General features: G+C 37.5%; 1 protein-coding gene across 1 annotated transcript; it reads right to left on the bottom strand.

The window, feature by feature from the left end:
• Positions 1–5,878: 5,878 nt before the first annotated feature.
• Positions 5,879–10,536, bottom strand: LOC18051885 (protein argonaute 2). Its single transcript, XM_006448685.2, has 3 exons — positions 9,947–10,536; positions 8,439–9,627; positions 5,879–7,758 (listed from the first exon to the last, which is right to left on the bottom strand). Exons 1-3 carry the CDS (start codon positions 10,260–10,262, stop codon positions 6,288–6,290), a joined length of 2,976 nt encoding a protein of 991 aa, XP_006448748.1. The 5' UTR covers positions 10,263–10,536; the 3' UTR covers positions 5,879–6,287.
• Between the last annotated feature and the right edge of the window lie 257 nt (positions 10,537–10,793).

A 10,793-nucleotide genomic window follows, 5' to 3' on the forward strand; every position in this document is an offset into this window, starting at 1 on the left:
ATTTGGAGAATTGACATGTGAAATTGGTGAATTTTCAGAAACTGGTGGATTAGAACTTTCTTCTAATGTCTTCCTTTTGAAATATTGACCAATTTTAGATGATTTTCTCATCTATATCCTCATTACCCCTAGAATTCAATCAATAAGGAAATTGTGAGATGCAAGTTACTAATCAAGAGAAGCGTATTGGACAGAATAATTGACAATCTAAAGCAATAGATATTTGAACCATAAAAAAATCAAGCAGGAAATAAATTAAACATACCGTATACTGAACTGAAATTGAGTAAAATCTGGAGTGTTTTTTGTAAAGAGATTGTCCAAATGATTTCTGACCTGAATAGCAATGACATGGTCAAACTCATTAGTCGTTACTTGCGAGCCAAACCAAATGTCAATAAGCTAAGTTATAAAATAAGTGTCAAGCATCAGTGCCAGGCAAAATTCAAATATAATCATTGATGCTTAGATCTTTGAGCCATTGATCATAGCACAGGTTTTTAAAAAAGCAAAAAGAAAGAAATTAATGCAACAGAGATTTATTAAACTCCAAGAAACTAGACAAGCTTGATTTTAATTCAATAGAAAAAAATCTCCAATTGTTGAAAGCAGTACATAAATTACAAATTAAAAGATATTAGATAATGATTGAATTTCAGGAATATCGTCAAGCAACTCGGCAACAACATTCGTCCTAATTGACAATTTCAGTATTTCATTCAACTGCCTATCAGGACCGTAGATAAGACAACTACTGACTACGGTAACATCTATCTCCTTTATCAGTTCTTTCCATCCTTAATAAAGTTTAAGAGAATGTGTTAAACTCACCTAAATTCCAAGTGAAGTGCGATTTGTGACGAGTTTTTGCCGCAACAATTTGTTCTTGCCGCAACAGTTGGCTAACCAATTAGTAAACGTTGATGATCAAATTGATTAATCGTAAAAAGAACGCTATCTCTATTGGGCTTTTCTTGTAAGTTGTAAGGCTTTTTATTTATTATAAAATTATTTTATGTTAGTAATAGTATGTGCAAAATATTTCAACCGAGGCCAACATTTTATGTATATTTAATTTTTTTTACTTTTATTTAAAACTTCAAAAAATATTATTGGTGGGGGGCTATAGTCCCCCATCGCCCTTAGCACCCTCCGCCCCTGTGTGTGTGTCACATTTGTAAACTGTGAGAAAAAACTTACATTGGTCGGTACACCTTCTCAACATACTAAATCAATGCACCTGACTAGTAATAACTCATTATTTAGGCCAATCAGATGGTTTATAATAGATGTTGAAGTGATGCACCTAATCTATATAAACTCTTATGGAGAACTATGAATATTACACACATTTGATACTAATGCAAGCAATTGTCAATTGGTCTATGTTATTCAGTCTCGTTATCTACAAGACTACAACATTGGTTTTCTTTATTTCATTCATTAAAAACGGTAATTCCATAATACATGAAATATATGAGAAAGATCCATTATCATAGTACTGTAGGTAGCACCATGTATGCCATGGTGTGTTCTAGACCTGATATAGCATATTGAGTTTGAGTTGTTAGCAGATTAATGAGGAATCCAGGAAAGGAGGATCGGCATGGTGTTAAGTGGATTTTAAGATATCTTAGAGAAGTTGTAGGGCATGGTATTTTATATAGAAGGGTCAATGAAGCTACAACTCAAGTTTTTGGGTTTGTGGACTCAGACTTTGCAAGAAACCTTGATAAAATGAGGTTAATTATAGGCTTTGTGTCTGCTTTTTGTAGAGCTGAAGCGAGCTGGAAAGCTTCATTACAGTCAGCAGTAACTCTCTCAGCAACTGAAGCAAAGTATATTGCTCTTAAAAAAGCTGCTAAAAAAGCAATATAACTTAAAGGCTTAGTGTATGAACTGGGGCTTAATCAAAAATCAATTTCAATTAGCTACGATAGCTCAAGTGCTAAACAGTTGAGTAAAAATCTCAAATACTATGAGAGAACTAAGTATATTGATGTGAGGATGCACTTTATAAGGGTGCAATTGATCGTGGAGTGATAAGTGTTGTCAAGATTTCATCTTAAGATAATCCAGCAAACATATTAACAAAAACAGTGCCAGCAGTCAAGTTCAAAAACTCATTGGACTTAGTTGGGGTTGTTAACTTGTAAGTCAAGTTAACAGATGCTGAAGCAGTGATGGGTGAAGTAGCAGTAGAATTAAATTAAGGGGGAGATTTGTGAAGTAGTTAGTTAAATTCTATTACTCATTGATGAGGTGGCAAGCAGAGTCAGTGCCTGTGTGGGGACCAGCTGGTGGTTAAAGCTGTTACAGCTAACAACTGTATTCTAGTGCTGGACATAAGCCTAAGGTGACCTGATTAGAAGATCATTTTGGATTAAATTTTTCAGTGCCTTAAAGAGCGAGATAGAAAATACTCTATGGAGAGATTTAGTTCTGATATTTTAAAGTTTCATTGTAATCAATTTGAACAATAAAAGCTTCAAGCATTGCTGGGTTCTTCAGCCAAGGATGTAAGTACCTTGGTACCAAACCACATTATTTTACTAGGTGTTGATTCTCTGGTTTCCTTCCTATTACTTGTTCTTTAGATTGTTTCTGATTGACTCTTGAATGTTCTTGATCAATTAAGTTAATTGAGGTTTCTAGTTAAATAATTAAGTACTTTGATTTCATTACAAAATCTAAAATGGGTCCTTTCATTTGATTTTGGTTTCTCCTAACTATTTGGCTTTGACCCTAACACTTTCACTTCCTCTTTTGGTGTTATTTATTTAATTAAATCCCATTTTTAACAAAATCACAATTTCTCACCTCTCTTTCTTGTGATTTTATTTCCCTTCTTTTTCTCCTTCCAATTTATTATTATTATTTTTTTGTCTGAACCACGAGGTAGTCTTGAGTGGACCCCAACTGTGGGAGGCACCTTTAAGCCCATATCACAATCCAGACTAATCCCTGCTTGCACCGGGTCGGCCCGTAAAGGGTAAAGTACTGGCCAAATTAGTGACTCCATACGAGAGCATGGCTTGAACCCCTGACCTCTCTTAAGGAATAAGAGTGCCGAACCACTCACACTAACTAACTCATACCATAACCCAGATTAATCTCCGCTCACACCAGGTCGGCCCGTAAGGGGTAAAATACTGGCCAAAATAGTGACTTCATACGAGAGCGGGGCTTGAACTCCTGACCTCTCTTAAAGAGTGAGATTGCCAAACCACTCACACCAACCAACTTTGGTATTTATTTTTATAAAAGATATTAATGTGGACAAGTAGTTTTCATTTATTATTTTTTAATATGTATTTCGTTATTTACATTAGCTTTAACTTTTCTTGGTTGTCATGATTATGTAAGGTTGGCTGGTTTGGTCCTGTTTTGGACTGAATCTTGCATTATTTATTGGATTTTCAGCAAGTGATTAAATTTCTGGGTATGTGCAAGCTTTTCTTCTGACTGAATCGGATCGTTTGAGCACAGAGTTGTTATGGAAAAGCTGTAAACTATGTTTGGGTTGGAAATATTTGAATGGATTTGTTATGTAATTGTAAAAGTTAAAGATTGTTTGGCTCTCGCTCAAAAATGGGTTCTTTGACGTGCAAACGTCTTGTTTTGGTTGTTGTTGCTCTGTTTATGAGAACTGCATGGCTGCCTTCCTTCTTTGGATTTGTTGGGATTGAACCGAAGAGCGTTGAATTTATCCAAACTCGATATTTGTCTGCGGATTCTGATTCTGGAATTCGTAAAGACAAGTTCTTGGAGGTTCCTCAAATTGTATGGGGACTAAACGATCAAAAGATAGCATTTGCAAGGGCATGTTTGACCGCTAGATTGCTAAACCGTACTCGCACGATTCATTGTACAGCAAGTATGAAAACGTGGTATGTTTCTGTCTATCATTTGACTTTCGTCATGCCACCATTGCTGGAATCATCGCGCTATGACAGAGCTCTCGAGGAGCGAACACTCGCTTCTCTTTCATTAGAGAGACTCACAAAAACTTCAGGTATATATGATAACACTTGATCATCTTCATGAGTTTTGCTTTTGCTTCCAATAAACCTAAAGAGTTACTTGTATTTCTTCTCTGCAGTCTCCGCATGGGATAAAGAGGTAATTGGACCTCTTCAGAATCATGGTGATGGGCTTATTTTGGTCTTCACAGGAAATTTGAAGCTTCAGTAATTTCAAAAATCTTCTAGCTTTCACCTCCTTTTCAATGCGCATGGATTACGCATATGTGTATCATATAGTTCACTCTCCAAAGTTTTGTTAATCTGTGTTTAGTTTCTGTAAAGCCTAATCTCTAGTAGAAAATATCATTTATATGTTACCAAGATTTAAGAATGTAATAGGTTTGGCACATAAAATTATGTGCGCGTAGTTGTTGTTGTTGTTTTTTTTTTTTTTTTTTGTGTGACAAATAAGTAGAAACTTCATTTCATCTTAAAAGTTCAGATTAGTAGAAATTCATTACCGATTAGTTCAATATGCATATAATTACATATATATTACAATAAACAAATTAACTGAGCTATTAAATGCTTACTGACGAACGGGGAGGAAAGAGTGCACTGGATTATCAGTAAAGGATATCTCCACTAAAGATGCACACAGTATAATCAGGAATATTCCTAAACTTTTTTAAGAATTTTCGCTTTTATTAGCTCCACCAATTGTTGATAAAATAACAAATCTCTTATAGAAACCAATCTACACAATGTATTTTTCTAGATCTAAAGTTTAAAAGCTTGAAAGTTTTAAATCTACTAGAAAAAAACACATTTCAATAGAAAATCGTTGCAAAAGAACCCAAAACCACCACACAACAGTATTTTAGATAGAGCAAAAACCATGGACCTTCACAAAAGAAATAGAAAGGAACAAGCAGACATAAAATAAAATAGAGAAGAACGTGCTTGTTGATTAAAACTAAAAAGATCTCTCGGAACAATACGAGAAAATTGTACTTTTGATTCTTTTTCATATGAACAGTTTTGTATTACATAACTGTAATTTTTCGGTGAAATGATTAATTGATGTGTAAACGTTTTTGCATTTGAAATGATTAATTGATGTGAAAACGTTTTTGCTGGCGGTTCGATCGGTATCCAAAGGTATTGGAATTATATTTATATAAAGATATACTGACTCGGTAAAATTTCTATTAGGTTTGTGGTTGATGTTCTGTTCTTAGCCATGCTTACTAAAAAGAAAATTCCCTGTCCGCGTTTGTCAACTACCGTTAGAAAATCCAACAAGATGAAAAACAAAGATGGCATATAAATCCAAAAATTCTTAGGTTGATTTGTTGGCGTTGTATGTATTTTATTTTTGGATTTAATGTGCCATCTTCTGCGGTCCCCCTAAACTCCCATTCCTCGGCCAATGACCAAAAACCGATTGGCATATTGGTTCAGTATACCACCTGTAATTTGTAACAGAATTAAGAATTTGATTATTAACATCTCTTTTGCCAAATAGCTAGTTTTATTGTTTTTGATCAATTATCAAGCATTACTTTTGGGGTAGAATCCCATGAGCCTCCATTTTTTTTAAGCAAAATAAAATAATAAAATCTGCATTGTGAGTGTTGAAACGAAGTATGCTTCTGAAAAAAAAATGAAGAGATAATTGCCTATAATTTGTAACAGAGATATGCTTGATTTTAGTCACGAACAGTATATATTTATGACAGTTAATTTGCTCATCATATACGCTATTTGCAAATTCAGGTATCGATACAATCTTTAGGCAAAACTGCGTCGTTGCTAAACCGTGTCATTTTATGGCTATCTAAAGCTGCAACGTAAAATGGAAAATCAGTCTGCAGATATACCAATGATCACAAGGAAACAGAATGCTAAGATAGAGAGCCAAACACCCGACATGTAATGTCATTTAAACCACAATAACATAACATCCTTTAAACCGCAGAGTTTAATTTCAATCACAGACACACGAGCACAGGAATGACATCACAAACATCAAATACCAAGTCCAATCGCTTCATCCATGAGTTGGTACAAACTTCAAAAGAGTAAGCATGTTCAATTGACAAAAGACTTGAAACTCATTAGATTCACGCACAAACTCCTTTATTAGGTGCTTCAGAAAGGAGTAAACCTGTATTGCAGCAAGAAGAGAAAGCCACGTTGCCTGCTTAAGCAAAATGTACACTGTCAAGAGACTCTGAGCACTTCAGTAGAACAGTGACTTATGGCTATCTCTAACCCCTACCGTACAGAGGGGAAAGAGATGGAACATGTTTTGACCCTTCAAACAAAATACATCATGTTTTCCAGGTCCGTGTGCAACTTGTAGAACCTCTCATCAAATGAAGCGTCCGATGACAGCGATGTCGAAGTCAAAGATGAAGATGATGATGAAACTGAAGCTGGAGATTGTCCCTCCATTACTGCCTCATGGTACAAGCGCCCTCTGTACGCAACAAGGTCAGCATAGTACACAGGCGGTACCAATGACACAGGCTTAGTACACCGAGCAAAGGTGAAGCACATGTTATATATAAGCTTCTGCAACTGATCAGAAGTAAACCCGTGCTCATCCCATAAGACATGGTAGTGAGTGGGCTTGCTTGTTCCAAGGCTTCCGTAGTGGCTACAAAGGTAAAAATCAAACTCAAAAGGGTGCACAATATTTGTGTCCACAACTGTCCCTGGTGGCACATTGCCACTGGAGGTTCCATCCATCCTACCCTTTGGAAATAGACGAGTTTGATGTCGCTTCTGGGCCACAATAAGTGTGATTCTTGGGTGGTAATCCATTGATCTGAATGCCATCTTTAGTGGTACCAACTCTTCATTGAGAACCATATCGAACTGGCCCTCGCTTACTCCATCTCGAAACACTATAATCTCTTGTGGCCTGACTTTATTCAACTGAACATAAGATTTAACAACCTCCAAGCACATGCCAGCAAAATTCAGAATTTTCTCTGTCCTATGATCTTGGGGGCGCACCCTTGCCACATATCTGTTTGCAGCAGGCCAATTTACAGTGGCAACAACAGCTGCTATAGATGGACTAGTTTTGTTACTCGCACCAGGATGATTAACATCTGCACCCACAAACATAACATGGTCTTCACCCTTGAAGTAAGGCAGCCTGTCAATGAGCTCTGCGTTGCTGCCTCCAAGCTTCGCATTGATCTTGAGTGCAAGATTGGCAAGATATTGATCTTGACCTTTACCTTTGTTGGCATTCGTGGACAAACAACACTGAGTCACCACACCAACTTTAGTCTCAGAAATCCACTTGAGATACTTGTAACCGTCATCCTTCCGAGACATTACACAAATAAGAATCTGCAGATGACCTTTGCCAATTTTGTAAGCCCTTGAAGTAACATCTTCAAGGAGTTCCTGAAGCCCTCCAACATTAGAGAACAGACGCATTGAAGCAGGTTCACATAAGACAGGCCACTGCATGTCCATGCCTAGAGTCTTGCACCGAGCCATAATTTTATCAATAAATTGGTCTTGATAAAGTCTATCATATCGTTCAGAAGCGCTGAAGTCAACTACAGCCCATCGATCGATTCGTTTACCTTCCACAAAAGCTCTTCCTCCAACAAGACTCCAGTGACATTTCTCACCATCTACAGTTATTCTTAACGCCTTTCCACCATGAGCACCTAGCTTCAATTCCGGTGGCCCAAGGACGCGTCCCACAACATTGGTCATGTTTGTATTGACATCAATACCAAAGTTCCGAGTGATCTCTCCTCTGCCAATGAAATTGTGAAAAATTAGGATTAAGCCAAATTATAGTGACATACTATTTACCCCCAAGGGCGTGGTCGGGTTGGTTGCAGTGAAGTTGTAGCCTCTACCAAAACCCAGGTTCGATTCTTGGGGGTGGTAAGGGGGTAAAAACTGTATTTGGGCTTTCCCACCCCACCTTACCTTTTATAAAAAAATTAAAAAAAAAATAGTGACATACTATTTACTCCATCAATCTGCATACATTTGACTTCAGCATAAAAATGCGTAGGTTTACTAAATTTAGTGTTAACAACTACACTAACAATAATGTGATCGACCATGAGTGATGCACATTGCCAAGAAAAGCTAAGAAGAAAAAATGCAGTATTTTCACGGAAAAATTTCAGACAAAAATATTTATGAATCGATTAGCTTTAAAATAAATCATTATGAACTCAAAAAGAATGATATATTGGAAGAGATCTATTTTTCACAACAACTGTTTCCCTAACATTTAAAAGAAAAAAAATTGCCATAACTTCAATGACTTAAAAAATTAAAATTAAAATTAAAATTAAAGACATTAATCTATAACTCAATGATTAAACCATCCAGGATCAGTTTATGCAAGAATTGACCTTCTACAGAAATTTCAGATTTAATTTCTTATATATAAAAAACAAAAAAGTTGCAGTTACATACCCGCATGGTCCAATTCCTGACCGTACCATTCGAGAAATCATGCTCTGTCTATCCACTGGCTTAGCCAGTGACATATTCTTCAAAAATAAACCAGTATCTCTATCCAGATACTCTTTCGGATATATCTGCCCTTCAACTAAGACACAGAACTCCATAGGCACATGGTTTTTTCGATTATTTCTTCCTAAATCTAAACAAGGAATATCTTTGTACATAATATCCTTGCCATACTTTTCCCTGAAATAATCAACAAGTCTGACTTCTCTTGGTGGATCCCTGCCCTCTGGGTCTGCAAGAGTGAATGAAAGACGCCGTGTGGTCTCCCTAGTCAACCCAGCAACACTGTATTTTTGTTTGGTCTGACGGTGAATTACGGTAACTTTCAAGCCTTTCAATGCATTCTCAACTTTCCTCCAATCTCTAAAACCATTCACATCAAAATTAATGTGCTCCTGCAAAAAATCTATAACTGGCAAACGCTTACGAAATGCCAAAACAGAGTAGTCCAAACACAATGCCAAACCCTGGGAGGTGGCCTTTAGGCCATGTTGAAACCCTCTAGATGCTGTGAGTCCATACCCAAGGTCATCATCTGGAAAAGGTTCAACAGGGTGGAAACTTCGGCCAACGGAAATCATACGCCGAGAAGGATTCTCCTTCATTACTACATCCATTCCTTGCAATATATCACGGGGAATGGAAAAGAGACTCCCCGTCAAGTACTCCTTCAACTTGCAAAGTTTCAGCTCATTCACAAGCTTTATGGTGAATACGTAAGTACGATACTTCATGTCTTCTCCTTCTGGGAACTCCACATTAAATTTCCCAGTTGGCAATTCAATAGCACTGAATATATTCTTCTCACCATCATAAGCGGTCATCGACAGAGGAAACTGATCAGGATAGTCCTCACACAACTTGTTCCTGACAATAGCCAAAACAGTCTTGGACAATTTCACAGGCCGACCATGATTGGGGCCTACGTCAGGTTTAACATCAATGTCATAATGTCTTATGGTACTCTCAGGAGTAAAATTGACTGGAAAATGGTTGACAAAAATGTTGACAGTTCGGATCGCAAGTGTGCCACCTCCATCTGGACGTTTAATTGGAGTATATCTAGCTGCATTGTGTGAAGACGAAGAAGAAGATGAAGCCACCGGCTCCGAGATCTTCAATTTTTGAATTTCTGGAATAATAAAATCAGCAATCAGTAAATAAAATCACTCCTGACAGATTAATCTGATTCCATTTACACTCATTTTGGTGCAATTACATGCTCCTAGTCCTTGAAAACAGTTCCATTTCCATTTTTTAAGAATTAAGAACAAATTCGATAGGAATGCCAATATTATCATAAACCACAAGTTAAGAAATACATACAATATAATAATACATTGTATTTTAAACATAAATAAATGAAGATGTCCAAGAACAAAAAAAAAAAAAAACGATCTGAAAGAAAAAGAACCACCTTTCCACAGAATTCAAAAGAGAATGAATCATACCAGCAACAACAGGTCGAACAACCGGTGAAGCAGAAGGGTCGGGCGGAGGCTGAGGCTGAGGCCGTGGCTGTGGTGACGGAGCTCTGACGGCTGGAGACATCGGTCCAGACCACGGTCTCACCGGGGGTGAGGGACTGCCGTGTCCCGGGGATGGAGCCGACCTCCGCCATTGAGGCTGCTGAGGTCGAGGCTGATGATGACGAAAGTCTCCGCCGCCGGTTCTTCCGCCTCTGGAACCGCCGTCTCTTCCGCCTCTGGAACCGCCGTCTCTTCCGCCTCTTCCGCGGCCTCTCCCTCTGTAGCCTTCTCTCTCCATTGGACTTGAATTCGGGAACAAAATCAATCAATCGCGAGTTACTTCGCCGTCTCAAGCTCAACTCAGCACTAAGCTCTTCTTACCAATTACCAAATACCAAACAAAAAAAATGAATAATTAAAGACCGAAGCGCGCAGAATGCGTGTGCGAAAATTCTACGGTCTTACTTATTATAGTACGGTCTCCACCTGAATTTACCGAAATGTCCCCCGCGTGCAATTCCTTCCTTACTGCTTAAGAATTCTAAGGAGCCTTATTTGGGCAAACTATCATTTTTTATTTTTTTTTTTAAACTGAATGTTACAAAAAAGAAGCAAAGGGAGAAGCAGCAGCAACGACTAAAAGGAGATGAGATTTGGAATTGGAATATTGGTAATTCCAGAAGCTTCGATGAAATCCATTTTCGATGGGAAATTTTCCAGGGAAACAGCGGAAATTTTGAGAGGATTCTCGTACTTTTGCTTGGAAGCTAAGTTGGTTCATGTCTGATAATCCGATCCTTTCATTTTATTTATTTTTTAATTAATTTAA

Source organism: Citrus clementina, unplaced genomic scaffold (assembly GCF_000493195.1).
Source record: "Citrus clementina cultivar Clemenules unplaced genomic scaffold, Citrus_clementina_v1.0 scaffold_2, whole genome shotgun sequence".
NCBI lineage: Eukaryota > Viridiplantae > Streptophyta > Magnoliopsida > Sapindales > Rutaceae > Citrus > Citrus x clementina.